The sequence below is a fragment of the Syngnathus typhle genome, linkage group LG1, assembly GCF_033458585.1.
Source record: "Syngnathus typhle isolate RoL2023-S1 ecotype Sweden linkage group LG1, RoL_Styp_1.0, whole genome shotgun sequence".
Classification (NCBI taxonomy): domain Eukaryota; kingdom Metazoa; phylum Chordata; class Actinopteri; order Syngnathiformes; family Syngnathidae; genus Syngnathus; species Syngnathus typhle.
In genome coordinates this window covers 6,200,236-6,223,433 of record NC_083738.1, presented here as the reverse complement: position 1 = coordinate 6,223,433, position 23,198 = coordinate 6,200,236, and the positions used below count along the sequence as shown (strand labels likewise).

General features: G+C 40.9%; 1 protein-coding gene across 6 annotated transcripts; it reads right to left on the bottom strand.

Annotated features, from left to right (window-relative positions):
• Positions 1–54: 54 nt before the first annotated feature.
• On the bottom strand, positions 55–20,381 carry afap1l1a (actin filament associated protein 1-like 1a). Of its 6 annotated transcripts, XM_061280186.1 has the most exons (21): positions 16,367–16,588; positions 13,440–13,498; positions 13,230–13,313; positions 9,691–9,816; positions 9,533–9,616; positions 9,053–9,132; positions 8,519–8,654; positions 8,091–8,186; positions 7,796–8,010; positions 7,287–7,466; positions 7,031–7,114; positions 6,010–6,082; positions 5,251–5,358; positions 4,971–5,182; positions 4,721–4,866; positions 4,573–4,642; positions 3,980–4,097; positions 2,826–2,996; positions 1,765–1,940; positions 1,574–1,699; positions 55–1,345 (listed from the first exon to the last, which is right to left on the bottom strand). In XM_061280186.1, the coding sequence occupies exons 4-21, from the start codon at positions 9,812–9,814 to the stop codon at positions 1,319–1,321; spliced, it is 2,226 nt and encodes a 741-aa protein (XP_061136170.1). In that variant the 5' UTR covers positions 9,815–9,816; positions 13,230–13,313; positions 13,440–13,498; positions 16,367–16,588; the 3' UTR covers positions 55–1,318. The 6 variants fall into 6 exon arrangements, with proteins under 6 accessions (XP_061136170.1, XP_061136179.1, XP_061136187.1 ...); XM_061280195.1 differs by lacking the exon at positions 13,230–13,313; XM_061280203.1 differs by lacking the exons at positions 13,230–13,313; positions 13,440–13,498; positions 16,367–16,588 and adding an exon at positions 20,171–20,381.
• Between the last annotated feature and the right edge of the window lie 2,817 nt (positions 20,382–23,198).

Below are 23,198 nucleotides of genomic sequence, written 5' to 3'. Positions count from 1 at the left end.
TAATTTCAGGCTGAGCAAATGCCGAACAAATTCACATTTAAATAAGACTAAAAATCATTAAAACTTTTTTTAATGACGTTGCATATGCAGGCAGGGATCTGAAAATAAAAAAAAAAGGTAGAAAGACAACACTGCTTGAAGAAAGAAAAACGCATTCAATGATTGGGTATCTTTTTGAATGAGATCAGCATCGTAATCTTTTTAAAATAAACGTCATGGCTATAAATGGCATGAATCAATTTAATGACTTTGAGGTTCTGTCCGCACCCAGGTCAATCTTAAAGTGCAAAATTCAACACAGGTTTTGTAGGTAAATGAAAAAGGTAAGACTTCCCTACTTTGACAGGAGTGAGTTACATTTCTGCATCCAAACTCTTGATGCATGGCTCATCTATGGCCTAAGCTGAATCTAAAATTATGTAGGATGTATTTAGAAGCTAAACTAAGAGCACATCTAGTGAAGTGTGTCCTTTTAAAGATGGCATGATTCCGCTATCCGAAGCCAGAGGCGTAGCCAGGAATTTTTCCAGTAGGGGCGCACGCCCACATGAAAAAAAAATCTAACATCACCCACGCCGTTCGCTGATCGCTAAAACAACATCCGGGTCCGGGAGGCAAACGGTGAATGGATAACATCGCGCACGTAGAATAGCGCAAGCACATTCGCGCAAGACCGAAAGAAAAAAACGTCATGAAAATGAAGAATCGAAAAAGCTAGATTTTTTTCAACCGGGGCGCAGGGAGCCGCCCCGGCTCGCCCCGGCTTGGCTACGCCTCTGTCCGAAGCCTTACGAAAACACAAACAAAAGAACTATACACAAAGATCGAAACACACGAAACAGTCACCGTAAAAAAAAAAAAAAAACATAACATTGATGAAAAGGCACATTGTGACTTGATCTACTTCCAATCATTTTATCAGTCCACATCACATTCACAAGCCTTTCCTCATATTAAACCACAACCACCTGAGCCAATATAAACTTCTATTTACATTGGACTACGCTTTACGACATTCCAAAACTCTAATTATCTCATTAGTGCTTTCCACATTAAGTTCTACATTTTTAAAGCTGAAAATTTGAAAGACAGTCTTTGGATTTCTGAATCGTCAAGTCCTTTCAGGCGCCGAAGTTGGTCAAGAGCATTATAGAGGACGTACCTCCATCTAGTGGCTATTTCTTTCATTGCAACGACTCGTTGGGCATCTGTGCTTCTGAATGCTGGTGAGAAGTTCTCCTCAGCAGGTTGGCAGGTTGCAACGGTTACATCCTGTAATCAGTTCCATTTACTGCAAGTACTTCTAAAGGTTCTGCCTTTAATTTCCTTTCTTTGATTCCCATTCCTGCAAAAAGTCAGAAGGCAAGCGGTGTAGTTATTACACAACACATTCATTAACAGAGAAGATAATACAAAAGTTGAACCGCACAACCTAAACATCAGACATAATGTTGAAAAATACCTTCCACTTGACAATGGCATATTTTTTTGTTTTTTGATTGTTCATATGGATCGAATCATTTGCACCATTTGCTCACTGTAAGCAGAAGTGCATACAGGGAGTGAAAGCTACCTTTGCCTTCTGCATGACAGTTCCTGACGATGAAGCATACACAGAGGGCGGTCTCTTGCGCATCTCCGCAGCACAGTTTACTGGTAAGGTGTCACTGTAGATATTATGTGTCTTCTTTCTGGACCCCTACAGAAAAGAAACATGTTGTAAACAAGGATGGGTAAAGATAAATGATCCTCCATTTCAAATACCTTGACGGGAGGGACAATTTCCACAGGGGCACCAAGAACTCCACCTGCCAGGCTTTTCTTGAGGTTTTCTTTGACTTGGGACAGTCGCAGTTCCAGGTCCACTTGCGCTCCTTCTTTAGCCCGACAAGCTTCTTCCAGCTGGGACACGCGCTGCTTCAAGAGGACACATCTCTTCTCTGTCCACACACATATCTAATATTTGAACCTTTATCATTCAAGTGGGATAATTGTATCATTTAATGTCACCCTAAAGCATTAATCATTTTCACTATGGCTTGTCCTCGCTAGGGTCACGGCTTACGGGTAAACTGAACTGAATTTTGGGCGAGACAGGGTAGCCCCTGGACTGTTCGCATTCACATTCACACCTCTGAGTAATTTAGCACTGGTCACAAAATGAGATGTGTAAATTAGTCAAAGAATCTGGTGCAATGATAAGCATACCAACATCTCACATATATTAACGCTATGGTTGGCACTGTCAAACATTTATTAATGTAACACTTCAGGGGGCTATGACCTTAGAAAGAAATTGACTTATTCTTAATATCATAAATTATTACGCTAGTAAATCTCCTTTAGAATCAACCCAATCCAACTCAACTTTAAAGGAGGTTTAAGGTTGAGTTGGATTGGGTGTATCCTAAAGGAGATTTACTACCATAATAATTTAGTGTACAAGCCACGGTAGGCAATACTGATTTATATACAATTGTCAATCATTATGTGTAAAAAAAAAACAAAACAATTACATCATTACTATACTGATACTGGGCTTGAAACCATCACAATAAAACATTGGCTATTCAATTTGAGGAAATTAATAAATCAGTGAGGAATGCTATGTTGTTGATGTTTTCTTTATCCCTGCAGGCAAATTGCATTCCCACTCACTCTAAAATAATCTGGGTTTGAGGGGGTCAGACAGCTGGGTCAGACCCATTCGACATGCAAGCTTTTGCAGGATATCAACCTCCAAGTTTAAGCAAAGCTGAGCAACTGCATGGATATAATGGCCAAAACACAGAAATTTTTCTTTACTTTTGATCTTTTTTACTTACCAGAAGTTGTTTGCAGCTGTTCCTTTAGCTCTCGTTTCTCCTGTCGGAGGTTTGAGAGGTTATGCCGAATTCCCTCCTTCTCTTTTTCCAGCTCTTCTTTCGCTTTCAGGTACCGCTTAGCATCCTCCTCCGCTCGTGTTTTCCCATACCTTCCATACTGGTTGTTAGAATCTGTGATGTCAGAGATTTCAGGTGAGAGGTAAAAAAGAGAATTGTTTTATCTTTGCTAACGACTAACAAAGCAAAAAAAAAAAATCCTAGGACTCCTCTTCAACCACAGTGTTAAAATGACGACATCATATGACACATACAGAACACACACACACACTGGTGTAAAGGTCATAAGGCGAGACAGCGAATCTAATGCGTCTAATAAATCTCGTGTTTCATCCTGAAGCTGTCAAACTAAGCGTGCTCAGTCCTTCTTTGAAATATCGCAATGTCAGCGCACAGGCCTGAGAGAGAAAGAAAGGACAACGCCAATATCATGTTGCTAAACCGAGAATGCTCATCTCAATTTGTGGGAGAGCAGCCAAGGGACACAATGACGCACATGGGAGCGGCCAGTGGGAAGTGAAGATGCTGGATACTGGACTTTGAGCCAGATAGAAGCTGTCATTCTATTTTATGACAAAAGAAGGGATTGGTAAACACCAGAGAGTGTCATCTGGGATTATGATTAAGATACAGCATCTGTAAGACATCTATGAGGCCAGCAATAATTGTCAGATGAGACAAATGTTGGACACATTTACATGATAACTTCGTAAATAAGGTTCTGGACAAATTTTATATGAAGATTCCAGCTCAAAAACTGCTTCACCACTGGTCTTATTCTAAATCTTGTGTAGCATACTACTACAGTAGCGGTGCAACCAACACAGTTTTTCAAAAATACATCAATCTTGAGCAAAGAAAACAAAACAACAGTGATGAAGTTGGACAATTTAGATACTTTGTCGTTTCGGTGTGACATGAAAAGGAATCAAAAACATCCAGTTATTTGCCTTTGCAGGCCACAAAACAGCAAAGTGACGGTTTTTAAATTGGTCTGTTGAAAACTGTTTTGAGTTCAAATCCTTTAAACTAGCCAGAAGCATGGCCATGACCCATGAATGTTAGTTTGTGCGGGAATTCGACCAAAAAACACTTACTTGAACCTGTTCGTTCGAGGGAGTTGAACAATTTGTTTTTTTCAGAATCCCTGCTGGACAAACTGGATTGCCACTTGCCTTGATTCCTCCACTGCTGCCGGCAGCTCTCGATAGACTGCTGTAGAAGAACACAGGGAAGGGAGGGATGCAAACAAAAAGTTTACATACTCATCAATGTAGTGAACCCACTTTTGGATTTATTGACTTCTGACAACGGAGGTGTGTCCAAGTGTGTGTGGGTGGAGGCGGTGAGAAGCGTGTGTTTAAACTCATGTCAGCAGACCGATGTGAGTTTAAAGGGTGTTAAACTGCAGTGACCTTCTTGTCACCACTATGGAGACTGTTTGTCCTCACTCCCATAAACACGCACGCACACGCACACACGAAAATCAGAATCCTGAAACATTTTAGTGTGAAGCGAATTCATAGTTACTTACTTTTTTAATAAAAATAATCTATATATGTAGTTACTTTTTGAATATAAATATGATATGATATGAAATATGATAATATGGACAAAAATGTTCATGATATTCCAGCTTATTCTTGTTTCAAAAGAAACGTGCGCTCATCTCTGTGCATGCAAGACCAACCTGAACATCCTCATTTGGGACCTCGTCATATGTTCTGAAGTCTGTATTACTTCCGGAGGATGTGACCCATCTACATAAGTAGCAGAGAGTGGAGAAGAAATGAAGAAAGAAGGGTCTCAAATGCACCCACTAAAACTGTTTCACTCACAGGAAGGAATGGCGAGCAGCATTGCGAATATTAGCAATGGTCTCCACGTCCACGCAGTCGTAATGCAGAGACTCGGGATCTGTTGTGGAGCCGGTTTCTGCCAAGAGAACCCCGAGCCATCTGCCAAGGTCCTCAGAGTTGGCTGCCTGGAAATAAGCAGAACATATTCAATCAGAAAGGGGCCACTTCTTTTAAACCTCAAGTAGGTTGGAAGGTGAACAAAAGCCGCAGTCAAACAAACAATTCTCACCTCCAGAGCAGCCACAGTGGTGCTTGCTCGTAAGATCCGGAAGGCAATGGGATGCATGGGTCCCAGGCCTGGCACCACTTCACAGCCATGCAGTGGGAGGGAAGGCAAGGAGGTCTGATGGTCGCCTCTGTCATGGTAGAAATGCAGGAAGCCTCTGCACACACAGCACCAGTGCTCCTGCCACTCTTGGTTGATGAGCACTGACAGATAACCTGTGCAAACAGAAATAACGAATGAACTCCGAGTCATCGCAAAGAGAAACGTGGAAGCAGCCACAGACCTTGTCGAGGGTCGGTGTAGGCTGTTCGAGAAGTCTTCTTCTTTGAGAAGCTGATGATGCGTGTGATCTTTCGACCTGCAGCTAAGGCACCACGCTTCACCTTACCTGCTTTGAAAATCAAAGCATTGGAGATGCTTTTGGTTGACATTTGGAAACAGTACTTGATTGGAAAACATTCACTGATGAGAGATTTTTAAATCTAAATTCTAAATAACACCCACACAGTAAAAATTTCACGTGACAATAAGCAACCTTTTCCTGATGACCTTTAGGGTGACACTTACTGGGACATGTTTCATTCATGCAAGGGTATGCAATGTGACATTTATTTACTGCTGAATTTTAATTACATCAAATTACATCAATGTGAAAGTTTTTCGATTCTATTTGGCCAAAAACTTGCTGTCCAGTTTTCAATCTTGTTGGTTTCTTTGTTAGAAAGAATAATAAGTAGAACCCATGCATTTTCTATATTGCATATCCAGCGCAAGGTCATGGCAGCATTGAAAGGCAGTCATCTGAGCCCTCGCCCTCAAAAACAAAGCTTCAATGTCTCTCATATCATCAAGCTTTACATTGTAAAGATACAGTAGATCTGAGATTTTGTAAAATCCCAGTATTGACCTTTTGACCGGGAAGTGTATCATTCTTATTGAGTTATCAGCAAGAGGCAATTCCCAGCCTGCTGCATCTGCCAAACTTGTTAAACTGAAAACAAAACAAAACAGAAAAGCGTAGCTCCATTCACATTATACTCACTATTTTCTCGGAAGTTCTCCCCCGTTGATACTCCAACATCTGAATCTGAATTGTTCCTTTCTGCAGATAACCTCTGGGAAAGGGCACACATGCACCCAAACAAATGGATTTATTTTCTGAGACACTTTTCTACTCGATGACCCAAATATATTTTTGAAGCAAGATTGTTATTAGATAGCATTCCAGAGTAATCTGGTGTTAGTGAGCTGTGCATGGGCACAACCAACAACTCCAATTCCTGTTCCACTTGTCCTGTCTCTATAAAGTACCGTTTTTTTCCGTGTATAGTGCACCCCCATGTATAATACGCACCCTAAAAATGGCATGCTGATGCTGGAAAAAAGCCTGTACCCATTTATAATACGCACCCAATTTTTATGAATTTTTTAAAAAAAAATTTTTTTTTTTTTTTTTTTAAGTCCCAATGATCGTCACACACGCAGGGAGGCAATGGGTCCCATTTTTATAGTCTTTGGTATGGTCTTAACTAGGCTGGATGTAATTTTTTTTGTTGGCGTTGATTTCTCCGACTGCCCATAAACGCACCACCGCGCTCCGTGCGCGCACGGGAAAGACGCGTGCGGACGTGAAAAAGGCGGCTCTGTATGGGAGAGACATTGAAGAGGAATAAAAACACCCATGGAAACCAAAACTTGCCCCTCGTCGTGACTCGGAGCCGCAACAAATGTTTCGGACAGTATTTTCCATCTGCTTTTCTCCCCTCCCTTCCTTGACATTAATTTATGGTGATATCGGTGAACGTTGAAGAGGTAGTACTCAGTCAAACACTGACTCACCCCCAGCCCTATTATTGGCGTCTTAGCAATCACTAAGATAACACATCTTGCCTTTGCTCTGCCAATCAAACACAGGTAGTGCTGTGTTTTGACATACAATCGATTAGGAAAATTGATGGTGTCAATACAATTGCTGCTTGCTGCTGACTTTTTCTCACCGCAGCTCAGAAAAGGAATGATAATGTGTGGGCGTAAATGACAGTGACCATGGCCTTTTGACACACCTTGTCAAGTTCGGTTTTCCTCAGAATGACGTGGGACGCGGATACCTCCGACCCAGTGCATTGGCCCTTCACCTCTCTGATAACCTGCAGGGATAATTGTCAAAGTCAAACAAGTTCCACCCTGTTTTTCCAGGGGCTGTCAATATGATTGACGGTCAACATTATTATTGTATTCACACTCAGGCTGGCCAAAGCAGTGTATGCCAACTGGAGTAGACAATCAGAGTAAACACATTTACTGTCATGTTGCAGTTACCCCGAGCCATCGTTCCGCTTGCTCTTTGCTCTGCACGGCCAGAACCAGAGCATCTCCATTGGGTAAGGTGAACCGGAGTTCATGGTTCTTCCGTTTACTGTCCTTGGGGGCGTAGACCACAGTGCATTGGGGCAGCAGCATGTCCACGTAGGGACACGTATCCTTGGAACTCTTATAACACTGCCGATGATACATAAGAGAGATTATAGTAAAATGTTCTTAAATATTGGAACCTCACAGCCACATCATTAGGTACAGCTCTAATTAGATCTAACAGTGGCAATTGAGAAGTATCAAATTTAACAATAATCCTGTTATTATTATAACTGTCTGTGGCCCAAACTACGTAGGACATGTGTCAATGAAATACACATTGCAAACTCCTACCACAACAATAATAGCACATTCTTCAAGTTCAATTCAACACATGCGTTGGATCGTAAAGGATTGTACTAGTTGTCGCAATGTTTCACATTGTTGTTGTTCTTGTTTTTCTGGCGTTTGCTCACTTGTAATCGATTCTCTCGTATAACCGTGAGCTGTTTGGCCCACTGGCCGAAGCGTTTCTTGCGTAGCAGGAAGGCACAGATCCGACAGTCCCTGGTTGGGGGCATGGAGCTCTCATCTGAGGGCCACTGATGTGTCAGCTGCACACCGGGACTCCTCTCTTCCTCGTCTTCCTCATATGACTCATAAGAGCTACTCAAAGCATCAGAATCATTATCTGAGAGAGCAGAGGCAGAGTACGGTATTTTCTTTCTTTGAATTACATTTGGATGCCGGTATTATGTATTATTAATTTACAGGAGTTTTTACGATGGGAGATGATGCGAGTAGTTGGGTAGTTGTTGTCTGCATCTTCATATCCATCCTCTACAGAAGTGGGAGGGCTAGGTCTAACTGAAGAAAAAAAAAAGGATTAATTACTATATAGGCATTTCACAATTGCTACACCACATTTCTTGAAACTCAACTGTTGGTTCACATGAATCGACTAAGTCTGCCTATTATCAACTCTACACAAACTGCTTTGAACTATATTGATTTAGTTTTCTTTCTTCCAAACTTTTCACCTTTAGTGTAATGTGTTTATCTGTTCAATAAATTAAATCAAATGAAAAATATTTGATAATATATGTTAAATGTATCATATTAAATGTATTTATAATGTTTGAGAGCTTACTGGAAAGCAATCAAATGCGACAAGTTGAGTCAAGAAGGAAGATGTTTACCTCTAGCTATGATGTATTCAGGCATCTTGCCTGGACTGAGTGGCACTGCCTCCTCATAATAATCCTCAGGAGGAGGTGTTGTGGGCAGAGGGGGAGGAGAGCCGGCTGAATGCACAGCTGAGGAGTCTCCACAGTCCTGAAAGATGAGACAGAAACATACAGTACATCTTAAATGTCATCAATAACTATGAGCGATTTGTTTGTTCCCCACCAAAGGAGCTATTTCATCAAAGAGAAACAGAGAAAAAATGATTCCCTGGGTGTAGCAGGCCCTAAATCTCTCCTTACCGTGCGATGAACATGTGGGAAACCCCGCTACATGGAATACATTGTATTTTATCCCCTCAGGCCTCCTTAATCATTTACACATCGTAATCTTTGCTCACATAGTTCGTTTTGGAAAAGAAAGGCTGGAAAGAGTAGCATAGATTTTAAATGATGTGGAAAGTCACACATCCCAGCCTACATGTAGAAAACTAACCCAGTTGTTATTTGAAACTTACATTTGGATGTACAAGAAATTAGGTCACTGACCTGTTTCAAAGTCTCGCTTTGTGCGTCTTTTTCTAGCTTCAAATCGTCCGTAACATCCTTTAGGTCTCCAAGTTCACAGTCTGGAAATGAAAACAACTCATGCTTAAAGGTGAAGTCAACCCCTACATTATCTTCGTAATATGTTTTGTGCAGTCCAACTAATCGAAACACAGTGTTCTGAATAATGTTTCGTTTGTGGAATATGAATAAAAATGGGCAAAATCCACCCATTTTTATAGATCTCAGGGGGCAGCCATTTTTGCCACTTGCTGTTGGCTGATAATGACATCGCAGTTGCCAAAAGTCTCAGGTCACAACCAATCACAACTTGGCTGCAGAAAACTGGTGAGTCGTGATTGGTTGTGAGTAGTTAGTAGTACATGTAGAACATATATTTGTAAAGAAAATGTTGGGGTTGACTTCCACTTTAAATACAAAAGTAGGCCCTACGTACTGTAAAATTACTGAATAAAAACGCACCAAACTTGTCAAAGAGTGACTCCACAAAGCTGGTGCCATTCCTGTACACTGCTGAGTTCACATAGATATAGTCTGTTCCCGAAACTGGAATAAAGAAGGCTCAGTTAAATACTCTGCAAAGTATGCATAGGTTTCTCTCAAGGTGTCTTTTTATTGACCTGATGGTTGTATCTGCTGCAGGAGGTTCCACACTGAAGTCTTCTTCTCCTGCGTTGATGAGCTCAGAGTCTCCTGATCCAGCAACTTCAGGAGTGCGCTCAGCTCACTCACTAACTGCTCCATTGCTGTAATATTGAGATGAAATGTCAGGGCGAAATGAGATGAAATATAAGCAGAGGGCAAAGGTCGGGCACAGATGTCTAAACAAGCATTCAATGCATGCAAGCTGCTTCTTTTTACTTCACAGCAGTGCTTCTCAAATAGTGGGGCGCGCCCCCCTTGGGGGGCGCCGTGCTATACCTGGGGGGGCGCGTGTGACCCTGGGGAACCGGCTTTTTTTTTTTGCAGTACTAGAATAAAGTGTAATTGCGCATCTTCCCAGCAGGGGGCAGTGGCGCTCTCATTGTTACTTCTGTGACGTTTGCGACAGTGCAACATTTTACGACTTACAAGACAAGTTAGGATAGTCACGGTGGGGAGGGGGGGGCGAATAGTTTTCTTCTTGCTAAGGGGGGGCGTAACAGAAAATAATTGAGAAGCACTGCTTCACAGTATATTTTGCTTGTTTAACCCTTAACCCCTCACAATCTGTGAACATCTCTCTCTTCTGAGAAGAGCCAGACTAAACAATACACGAATTGAGTGACTGGACAGATGTCTGCAAAGCAATTCCTCATTAAAATAGAGAAAGCTAAAATTGGAGGGAGCAAAACAAGTAGTTGAATCCTCTGACCAAAAGAAAGCAACATCATTATTAGCCAGCATCTTGGAAAGATGGCTTGCACAAACAATGGAAACCAAGTCGAATTTTAATCAAACATTGATGAGGCAGAATTAAAAGCTCTGGCAGTCTGCTGAGATATGAGATAATGGCAGGAATCACAGTTTAGAGAGCACATTTATGATGCAGCAGCCAAGCTTTTCATTTGTAGACTTGATCTTTATCTTGAAGTTGGGCGATGTTAAGGCATGCATGCACAGATGAAATCATTTGATGCTGTGAGATGCTCTGCTACCCGCTTGTTGAAAACAGAGCCACATTTCAACCTATCTCTATTTTGAATCCTTTAAATTCCATTGTACTTCGGTGTCTCCTCACTGTGGCTGGTTGTCATGGTGACAACACAACACATACACATTTCAATCCAGTGAATAAAGTCTAATAAAAAGACCACAGATGTTGTTTGCACACATTGTTGTGTGGTAATGATACAGGTGAAGATTCCTTCCTTTTAGCAAGTCTCCATCATTCACATCTGACGTAGCATCAATGCCTTAGTTCACTCAAAATCCCAAGTAGACATATATTTAGGTACGCGAGTGCACTCTCATTTGCTCCAATAGGTGAAAAAAAGTAACAAAAATGTGACAGCTTGATGCGCCCAGTACGGAGTAACTACGATTTTAAAACAAAGACCTGTGTTGAGTTGTAACTGTTAGCTAGACTTTACACAGACTTTATACTTACGCTCAATCGGTTCAGCAAATTACTTTTTCACAATGCTTTTCAATTGGCAACAACTATAAGAAAATTGACCTGACATGATGGGATTGGTGATATTTTTTTTTAGTTTTAGGGCAGTGATCGTTAACAAAATCCTGATCGTGCAAAGACTACTGTGATTTTTTTTTAATAATCTTGTCAATTAAAAAGTCAGCATCTTTGTAATGTTCTTGTTAAAATTCCACAGGTGTACCTAATGTTGCGCCCAGTTGGTGCCACTACAAAACTGATAGCATCTGGTGCAAATGCCTCATTATTTATTGTTTGTGCCGTCTTGTTTTTATTTTGTGTCGTCTACTTGTATGTTTATCGTGTACTGTGTCTCGTCATCGTGGGATGGAGGAAACGGAATTTCGGTTTCTTTGTGTGTCTTGACATATGAAGGGATTGACAATAAAGCTGACTTTGACTTGACTTTTGATCAGCCACCAGCCATACCTCCCTGCTACCGGATTCATTTTCACAGTCTAGTCACAATAGACTTGCTGAACCATGCATCTTGTTGGGGTCAGCCATCGGACAGTCCCTCAGCTAAAAAACTTTTTGTTGGGTAATAAGACCTGTTCGAGTAAGCAGGCACACACACATGCACACACACACAAACACACACACACACACATGTGGGATGATAAATAGGTTCAGCGTGTGTGTATGTGCAAATTTGACGAGTGTATCATTAATGCTTTTGCCAGTTGTCAACAGCAATGTACTTTTCTCAATGGTTTGAGAGAGCAAGATGTTCCCACCCTGAACAGCAACAGGCATACTTTCCTGAGGTAGGTCTTCCTTTGGGTTGAACAATGGGCCATGGACGCTCCAGTCGAAATGCAAATAGAACTGTGTCTACATGCTAGTAACGTGTGTTTTACTGCTCCTGTAAAAGCATTTCCTTCTATTGTACTAAAACCACACTTGCACTCCCTGTAACGTTGGCATGAAAAAGTGATTCATGCATGGATCAGCCGCTTTGACCTTGCTCATTATGACGCGATTCACTGTGCAAGGGGGATTGGGAGGCTCATGACTCGGATCACTTGGCCTAGTGAAAGCTGTCTTTTTGCCAAATGTTCCAGCTGCTTAGATTGTCGCTCTGGGTTGAAATTGTGCTTCCCCTAACTTTGGAAAGAATGAAAAAAATCAAATTCTATGCACATTGTGATTAATTCACTGAACATTTAGACCAGAGTCAGCACAAAATCAAATCTAGTAAACTAATTGGTGCTGCATTGACACAGAACACCAAAACACTAAGAAAGTGCACGTAAAAATTACCATTGAATCCAAAGTCATATGCCTCTATAACTCTAGGGACTCGGTAAGTTGGTCTCAGGGGTTCGGGAGAGCCTCCACTGCGGAGGTCTGAACACACCTGATTTATAAATTCGTGATAACGCATATCTGAACTGGTCTTGCATAGGCAACAGCAGAAGTCACACTGATTTGGCTGGTATGTCATTTGTTGTGAGTTCATGCATTGTGTTGGTTTTATTCTTTGAATAAGGTGACGTTCATGCGCGGCTCATTTTATGCACCAGTAAAAAAAACATCTGTCTTGAATTTGAATTATTATTTTTTTCTTCACTAAAGAGGGGTTCGGTGAATGCGCATATGAAACTGGTGGGGTTCGGTACCTTTAACAAAGTTGAGAACCACTACTCTATAACAACTCTAAGGTAAATCTCAACTGAAAACAGGACGTTTACTAAAAACTGCGACTGCTTCAAGATGTGTATTCGTATTTCGGAACACCTGAGGAAAACCAGAGTGAGCCGTAGGGTTACATCTTTTACTTAAAACGTGTACAACGCTACATCTTTTTCCAGCCTGAAATTTTTGGCACTTAAAATATTTACAGGATGTTTTGTACTTAAAATTGGCAGCATGGTAATGTGAGCCCAAAAAAGAAGAGTCATTCTTCTTCTTGCTGTCCTGGCAGGAATGCTTGGAGCTATTCAAAAGCTTTAGCCTCTGTCAAACATTGACTTCCTCTCACTTGTATGACAATTGCTGGTAAACACCACACACATTCCTCACCTTGTTGATAGTGTAAGACTCTGCAAAGTGAAGCCCATGAATAGAGATGCAAGCGTAGACTTTTTCTTTTTGTCTCAAGCAATTCTGCAAGGATTAAGGAAAGAGAAGCGGTGGAGGAGGTTGGTGCTTATTTGGGAATTGAATCCCGTCAGCAAACAGAACACCTGTGCTAACATACCCAACAAACCCTGATATGGAAAATAGTCTGACCTCAGCTGAATCTTTCCTCCTTAATAGGATTTGCAGAGTCTGCTGCACTCCTACACATACTGCAATTACACAGACACACGCATGAGTGACATTTGTCCTAGGTGACAGTTCAGTCATTCAGCAGTTTCACAATATTGTTGCGCATACTCCATCTAATTACAGAGGAATTTGGTTACTCTTTCCCAAGTTTCCCAATTAGTTGAGGTAAGGCGCCAGTCACTTTCACAATAGTGCAGCATTACTAAAGCACACACCAAGCAAACACCACGCACCACAGTTTAGTTCAGTTCACAGTTTAGTTACGTGTTTGGAGACTTAACACTTTCTGGTACCTTGCAGTTATGGAAGCTAAAGGATGGATCGAGACACACTGCTGTCAGTTGGAAATTGTTACCTCTGTAGGAAAATGAGGATAGAACGGCCAAAGAACAACTTTAATAATAATAAACGAGTACATGCCAGGAAAACTAAAATTGATGACAAAACCAATGCTAATAAAAAAATGTAGAACGAGAATCATGGACACAATGAGGATTTTTGATTGGTGAGGAGACTGTTGACAGCAAGAAAATAGAGGTATTTTGTAGTAGTAGAATGTAGTAGGTACAAACTGAGAAAACTGAGACGTTGATAATTAGTCCAACTCGTTATCAACACTTATTTAAGGAAACCACTATAACTATAGATAACCGTACTATCACTCAGAGCGATAACTAATCTTGGGGTAACAATTGACCAAACATTCTCCTTTCAAAAGCACATTAAGAATATAACCAGAATAGCGTTTTTTCACCTTTGTAAGGTTTTGCAAAGATTCGTCCGATCCTCTCGACCAGTCCCGCATCAAAAGTCTACAGTTTGTACAAAAGGCTGCTGCAAAGCTGCTACAAGAAAATTTGATCACATTACCCCAGCATTAGCCAACTTACATTGGCTCCCGGTCCATTTAAGATGTGACTTCAAGGTTCTTCTATTAACCTATAAATCACTGCATGGCTTAGCGCCTTCATATCTCGTCGACCTAGTTGTTCCTTATGTTCCGTCTCGTAACCTTCGTTCACAAAACGCTAGTCTTTTAGCGACACCGAGGGCCAAGAAAATGTCTGCAGGGTCTAGAGCATTTTCTATTCGGGCGCCAGAGCTTTGGAATGCCCTACCAATGGATATTAGAACTGCTACCTCAGTAGAAACATTCAAGACACGTTTAAAGACACATTTCTATGATAGGGCCTTTAACTAACCTGTAGTGGCCGATTCGGCTGGAGTTTGTTTTCTCTCCCTCTCCACACCAAACTCCACTCTGGCTTTCTGTTTGGGTTTATTGTCTTGTTTATCACAGTTCGATACACGATAGGGGGTTGGGGGTAAGGGTTGGAGGTGCTTGTTTTTTTTTTAATCATTCACTAGATTCACAAGATCTTCTTGTGTTGGTCTATTACAAAAAACTCGGGGCCTGATCGATACAAACTTTGTATGGCCGATGCCAATACTGATATTTGAAAGACAACAAAACCGATTACCAATTAATTGGCAGATTAATTCTGAGAATACATACCAACTACGTTAACTTCTTTTTTTTGTCGCTTCCTACAACTATATGAATTAAAGATATAACATTTGACTGTTTTACAAATACTTTGCCTTTCAATATTTAATTTCTAAACAGAGAGAAAATTAGGGATAAAAACATGCAAATAAAAATAAGTAAATAAAAATTATTTAACTAAACTAAGAAGAAAAATCTATTCACAAATGAGTTTAGAAATACCTCTGGTCCACTGGTCTGCAAATTGGAGGGAGCCAAGTGGAACAGGTGGAACAACATAAACAAAAGGTGGCCAAAAGAAGCACGGATTTTTAGGCAAACATGACCATGTTTTTACCATGTTCAAGTTCAAATTCAGAATATAAGTACTTTTATAAGAGACTAATAGAATAGTCTGCCAAACGTGGGCCGATGTTGATTATTTTGAAAAGATCTATAATTGCATTGAAAAGTTCATATATTTGGTGGGAACATATCAGCTCACTTGTTTGCCATTTTGATGCTAAAGTTAAATCAATAACATTATAGATTTGGCCCCATCTGGTGGCACCTCAGTGTCAAGGATATTGAAGTGAGATGATGCTTTAGCTCTTGATTTCTGAATAAATTATTTAAATTAGCAACTGCTCATAAATTGTCATCCAGTGGAATTCCTTAAAAAAACAATGAAGTATGCGTAAGAAAAAAAAATGTACCCTTAACCTTAACACCAAACACAAGTTTGACAATTCAACAATTTGTTTCTCTGTTGAAGAAAATTTGCCCTGTGGCTGAGACAGACCTATCAGACGCTGAGCAGCTCATTTCACAAGAGAATGTTGTTTTGGGACTTCATTGCATCCTGCCCAAATTAAGGATACATTGCGCCGGATGCAATCAAAGCAGCCTCAGAGACTCCTCCAATTAGCAGACATTACCCCCCCCCCCCCCCCCCTTGTGTTTTATGCCTCATTTCAACTTCTGTATACATAGACTTTTTGTGACTGGGGGTCAAAATGATGCAATTTTGCTTCATCAATCCAAAAACAACCCTTGTGGCTTCTCACTATGCATTTTGGAAAATTCCATTGTCATCAGTTATTTTTGTGACCACTGTGGTTTTTACTTTCTTTATTGACTAACAAGAATTTCATCTATGCGGGAACATAATTAAGACAACTTCTACAATAATTCCAAGAAACCCTGCGCAACAAACAACAAAAAAGACAGATTATGGCTTAGAATGTATTAAAGTTCTGCATTACAATGAAAAACAAAGTTGACCCCAGAGCATTGCATGCACTGTAAAAGCTTCTCAATAGTTTGTAACAAAAAGGTCCACATTTCTTACCCTTTATTCAGCTTGGAATACAGCATATAGAGAGCATTAGGCAAAGCTTACCCTCTACAGCAGTGGCTGAGAGTCCGACCATGGTCCCAGATAACAGAGACGTTCATTCATACAACTAGCCGATAGTGTGAGAAATATTCCAGAGTCAAGGCCGGGGTGTTGTGTCCGTATCACTGGTGGAGGTGAGCTACAGCTTGCCTGCCTGCTGCTGAAATCACAGTCCCTCCTCTCCCTTCCTCCCTCTGATCTGTTATCTCTACACTCCCTCCCTCCATCTGCCCACTTCTCTTTTCTTTTGGGGGGCGGGGGAGCTGCTGTGTGTGTGTGCGCACCCAGGATAGTCTCTCACTCATGAAGACTCAACCAGTTATTTGTTTTTACTTGTTTTATTAGTATTTGCAATTTTCTCTCAGCCTGTGTTATTTTAAAGTACAGTAGCTAGGCCCAATCTGCACTTTGACATAATAACCGAGATATGTCTTATTTTGTTAGATAAAGTTCTGTTCCAAGTGATGATTTCGAATTGAGATGTTTTTCGTCTGTTGAAGGGGAGGCAAGTTGGAACTTTTCAAAGTTACTTGCCTTCAGGCAGACATACAGGCTCCGACATGAGGAAACACGCCTTCATTGACATCGGCACAAAGGTGACAGTCAAAAACCCTCCAGCACACAACAATAAATAACCTCAACAACCATTTTTTACGCATACTTTTACCCTACATTTTTGCCAATTATCAAATTTGCTGCAGAAGTCAAAAACTTTCACGAGTGTTAACTGGCCACATTACATGTACCTCCCGTGATCCAATAAGGTTCAAGAAAGTGTAAATCCCAAAAATATTTTGGGTATTAAAGAAGTGCACGACATCATTCTGAGCACTGAATATTTTTCCCCACTTCTTCAGCAAAAGGTTGACAGAGACCCATTTATATCACTTTCCCCACCCATTTGAAGAATACTGTAAGCCAATTTCAGATACAAAGTCCTCCCTCAACTGGATATGATGCATTTAAACTTTCAACAATCTCACAACTACAACAAATCAAATAATCCCGATTTAGAAGAAGATAGTTAACGGCATTCATGTTCTCAACTCACATTTTTCTTTTGTATCAAACCATCTGTCATTTCAGCGCAAACTATTCCGCTGCATTGTATTGGGACCAGAGGCTAGCGCGATTATAAACAAGGGACCCACTAACCATATTATTACGTAACAGGTTAGCATCATGCTTGTAACCAGTACATAAAAGCTACCATATTCACCTATCTATTATGTTGGTTTAGTCGACCAAACCTTCATCTGCCCCCTGGACTTGTAGGCATAAATACAAATGCCGCAATAGCATTCAGTGAAATAGAGTAAATAATGGACTGCTAATGTGTCCATGACTTACTAGGTGTCCTACAAGTGTCCTAATTTCCCTATCAATAAAGCGGAGCACTTTTAAAGGCTTGTTTGGATCAAATTTGGTCCAGATTGACTTGACTTCAACTAGAGCCCTGACCTCAACCCCGTAAACACACCTTTGGGTTGAACCAGAACAGTGATTTTCAGCTAGTAAAAAGTGTTTCAGGAATCCTTCCGACAGGATAAACCAAATCCCACAAACACACACCTAAATCTTCCACAGTGTCAAGAAGAGCGGAAGACTTTATTGAGGAAATAAAAGAATACTGGCAATGTGTCATATTCTTACTATACTTACTGTTGTTCTTTTCATCCATTGTTTCAAAAGCGTTACAACAGTTTCAGCCTCAGAGGACCTCGAATGACCTTTGATCTTGTTTTGGCAGACTGGGAGAGGGAGGCAGCCAGCTCAGGCACACAAAGAGTTTGCAAAGAACAAAATGGAAAACGAAAAACAACTTGGGAGAGAGCAAGGGGAATTTCTCACCGAAAGGCGTCAGTAATAATATACAGTATAAGGTTTTCACCTGTTTCCAATTTTTTCTACAAATCACCCTAATTTATGTTTAACGTGACAAATACCAGACACGCCCTGATAAACTCTGTTATGGTATTTCAAAACTGCTCCACGTTGTGACTAAATGTGACCTCTGCACCCCATAGTAAAGCTGTGAACTCACAAGATGATGGATGCCAGAGGAGGGACAGCAAAAGCAAACTCGGCCACAAAACACACTTTACCTTGAAGACTGACTGGGCACACCAAATGTCATGTTTTTGAGTCATACTAAGCAACTCACAATAACAAACCCCAATAACAAACCCAAGTCCGACAGTCTAGAAGCATCTCCCTGGGAGAGCTATGTCTAATGAAAACGGCAGGGCTTTTCTTGGAAGTCCCCCCTCCTTCCTTATTGTCTTTGGACATGGAGGACAAACAATCATTCTCAAACCTGATCAGACATGAAAGAGCACTGCAGGTCCAAGACTTTGGTGCTGGGGTCTGCAGGATGTGAACAAAGCTTATTTTCATGAAAAGGCACAGCAGAAGTGGACTTTACTCTTTTACTTTTTGTTCGGATTGCTTAACTCAAATCACAACCCAAGTAGGACAAGGTAACATTACAAGAACACCAATCCTTTATGCGCTGGATCCTATAATGGGGGGGGGGGGGGGATTCTGGATAGCCAGATGTTCTTTAAAATTGCAAAAGCTGTGCCAACAATGCTTTGTCTCACCAGCATGTGCCACCAGTCCACTCCCAGTCTACTCTTCAGATTCCAGGCATTTCGCAAGAATGACGGCTCTCATCTCGTGGCTAGACGACATGTCTGGGCATTCATGGACTGCTGATACAGTACATTCTGCTGCCTTAAACCCAACGTCTTTTTAAAACACGTTTTTATCCCTTTCATTCTCTCTGCCGGTCACAAGTCGCCCCCAAGGAGTACATGAGTGACCCACAGCCCCGTTCGAAAAAGTAGCTCACCGGTGATGAGAAATTGTGTTGGTGTTTTTTCTCCCCCCAAAAGTCTATTTTCATGAAGAATGATCTCAATAAGTGAATGGACCTGATGAACCTAGTATGAAAGCTTTTTAATATATGAGATTTGCTGCTTGAAAAATGACAATACAATGTATTTCAATTATAACTGATTGACACTTGCATCTCGCTTCTCTTTTAAGATGTCAAAAGAGCCTCTGGCGTTTACATTCCACGGCGAAGTAGATAACTACCACTCTGTTATTATAGTTGGTACTTTTCTCAAGAAAAACATTTAGAAGGTTGGGTTTGCTTCTGATGCAAATGTTTGTAGATGTGATTGTTTGAATGTGCAAAACAGTAGGAAAATAAATGGCTATACAAATGTGAATACCCCATATAAAAAGTCATTTGTTTTATCTAATTTAAAGAAAAATAATGTTCTCTATGATTGACTGGCAACCAGTCGTGGTTGTTGTCTGCCTGTCTGTCACCAACTCTGAAAAGGATAAGCGATCTCGGAAGTAAATATGATGAAAATATTTTTGTGAAAATACAAAATGAATGAATGAAATACACAAAACAAATATAAAAAGGGTTCTATATAGTGATTAAAACATTGCATCATCATTTTGTTAGATTCCACACTTGTTTGAAATATATGGATTACATCAATAATTCTTATTATTAATTTAAAAGGATACAATCCATTTTAACATATCAGAAATTTTAGCATGGGCAAAAATAAAAACCTTTCCACCCACCCAAGCCTTTAAACTGCAATTTCAATTTACTCCAACTATTCTTATATCAAATAATCTAATGACCTAATCACCTGCTTTACATCCAATAAAGGAGACACAAATCTCCATGCTACTTTCAATAGTCCCCCTGTCATAAACAGTGAATTAAATGGAATTCTTTATGCTGCTAACAATATGCTAGACATTTGCACTCACCAGATGGCATGTGCAGGGCCTCTGTGTTCCCTATGGAGATGGTCTTCCTCCTTCTGTTGATGACATCACATATCACCTCCGGCCTTCTGTTTCCTCTTCCGGTCAGCTGACGTGCATCCACTTTTACCGTACTGTCTCTAGTGACCCTCGAACCTTTTCGAGATATAACTGAATGTAGTTGTTTCTTCTGCTCTAATTCAACAAAGTGACAAAAGAATAGTATGAGCAATTAGTGTAAGGCTGTTTTTAGCAACAAATCCCCACCCATAAGTAAAGTGCAGTACCTCCCGTCATTTTTTGAATGGGAGCTTCATGAATGGGCGTAGAGAGAGCTGGGTGTTACTCAACTTTTTGACAGATTGCAAGCACAAGCTGGAGGTAAGCAGCTTGTGATGCAAACATGTGGAACATGTTTGGAAAAGTCGGAAGGATGTACAAATTAATGAGGGAAGGGGAAAAGTATGTTCTTCCCACTGTTTTTATTATACTCAGGAAGATGCTTGGGGTTATCATAAAAATAGAGCAATGATCTCACGCTGAGTAGAGTAGAAGCATGAGAATATTGTGCGCTAAAACACAATTTTCATCTGAAATGATTGACAACAGCCTCACCTGACTGTTTCAGTTTAAGATTGAAAATCAGCCTCTGGCATTTACATTCCATTCTTCAGAACTATTGCTTTAGATGGAAAGGCTTTCAGTTTTATTTGTAGGCATTACAGCAAAAAGTCGTGGCTAAGTGGTGGATGCTTCATGGACAGGGCTGCATTTTTATAAATTTCATATCACGAAGTGTGGTACTTGTTCAAATGATTACAAAGATTGTTGTTTTGCTTGATTTTGAAGTCATACTTTGTAAAATGAGTCCATTTAATCCACATTTCTGAAGATAACGCCACACAAACTTGTCAAAATAGCTGAAGCTGCGTCTTTAGCTTCATCTTCGGTCATTGTTACTTTCTTACTTTAACTTTCTGTTCGCTACTTCAACTTGCAAACCAAAGCAGAGAAGGAAAGGCCAGTCTCTGTTTGGATGCTGTCATGCACATTTCACCGCAGCTGAGGATTTTTTTTTGTTTGATCTCTGTGCACCCCGGTACCAAATGGCCTTCGGATCAATCTTGCAAGTCAAGTCAAGTCAAGTTTATTTGTATAGCCCTAAATCACAAGCAGTCTCAAAGAGCTTCACATAGACAAAAATTGACAATTATTCTCAAAGCATCCACTGATCTTATGCTCCCAAAAGGGCAAGGAAAAACTAAAAAAAACCCTACCAGGGGAAAATGAGAAACCTTGAGAAGGGACCACAGATGGAAGGATCCCCCTTTCAGGATCACCAGGTTGAAATGGATGCAGAGAGGGCACAAATGATACAATATGAAAATCAATTCATTAAAAAGTGGATGTCCATGTCAGAGCAAAGGGCTGCCGAAGGAGCCCTCAATTGTCCTGGCAGTGTCTTCGAGGAGGTTGAGCTGCAGTTCCCCCATCTTGAATTGGCCCACGAGAATCCAGATAGCCGCTGTCAGCATGGGTGCCACCTAACCACCTCCCCAGCCGGGGAGGGGCGGGGAGGGGGTGGAGAGGGAGAGAAAACAAACTCCAGCCGAATCGGCCACTACAGGTTAGTTAAAGGCCATGTCATAGAAATGTGTTTTTAAACGTGTCTTAAATGTTTCTACTGAGGTAGCAGTCCTAATATCCATTGGTAGGGCATTCCAAAGCTCTGGAGCCCGAATAGAAAATGCTCTAGAGCAGGGGTCCCCAAACTTTTTCCTGTGAGGGCCACATAACCTTTTCAGTTTGTAACAGAAAAAGTGTGACGATCATAGGGGAGCTTAACATTTTTATTGTTTTCCAGAAACCCACACATAACCAAATAACGGTTATTTAATAACCCTTTCCAGGTTCTTTACAGAAAAAAAGTCAGGAAACAAATAATAACACTATTAATTAAATAAATAATAACTAAATAACCCTCTCTGAGTTCTTCACAGAAAAACAGGAAATAAATAATAATTAAATAACTCTCTGGGTTCTTCATAGAAAAAAAAACATGGAACATTAATTTTCTGTTGTGCCATGCACAATCTTAACAGATAAAAGTTCAGCTCAGTTATCAGAGCAGAATCTATCTGACGTATATGAGCAGTCCCTTAAAGTTCTTGTGTTCCTTCCTTATAATCCTTTTGTAAGTTCCAGTAGGCTTGTAGACACCGCTGTCTTTTTTGTTAAAGTTTGCTAGTGCGTCATAGTCTGGAGTAAAATTTGTTGTGGCAATTCTTAGGCAAGATCCGAGGTGTTGGTCCGTTTACCTCGATCTGTGACGGGTTGATGTTGACGTTCATGCGGCTGAACGTCACGTCGCGTACGTCGAGCCAAATTGGCCACTCTCTTTTAAACGCTCGCCACTGTGTCCACCTTGCTTTTCCTTGGGCGACTCATTTTAATGGAAGGATTCCAGGGGAAGGTTTGTGGGTGGCTTGAGCGCAAAACTGCATCTGAAATCTCAGCGCGCGAATTACAAGAATGCTGTCGTCACAGCCCACGCTCTAAATTCGGGACTGATACAAACAGAGCGCGGGTGCGCCATGTCCGTACACGCACTTGTGAGTGTGTACCGAGCTTTCTAACACGGCTTCCGGTAGTAAATGCGCAGGCGACCGCTTCCCCATCTACTGGGGAAACGCAGTCATTGCAGGCAAAATGACCCAAAAAAAAAGTTGAATAATACAATTTGTTCAGGGTTGGCGGGCCGGATTAAACGGTCCCGTGGGCCGTAGTTTGGTGACCCCTGCTCTAGAGCCTGCAGACATTTTCTTGGCCCTCGGTGTTGCTAAAAGGGTAGCGTTTTGCGAACGAAGGTTACGAGACGGAACATAAGGAACTCCTAGGTCGACGAGATATGAAGGCGCTAAGCCATGCAGTGATTTATAGGTTAATAGAAGAACCTTGAAGTCACATCTTAAATGGACCGGGAGCCAATGTAAGTTGGCTATTATCGCGGTAATGTGATCAACTTTTCTTG

Excerpts from the sequence above, each read along its gene's own strand:
- afap1l1a (XM_061280159.1), bottom strand. The coding sequence starts at position 16,397 with ATGGTCGGACTCTCAGCCACTGCTGTAGAGG. Across the intron at positions 8,187-8,518 it reads TGAATACATCATAGCTAGAG|TTAGACCTAGCCCTCCCACT; the intron begins GTAAACATCTTC and ends TTTTTTCTTCAG. Across the intron at positions 4,867-4,970 it reads CCACTGTGGCTGCTCTGGAG|GCAGCCAACTCTGAGGACCT; the intron begins GTGAGAATTGTT and ends GCTTATTTCCAG.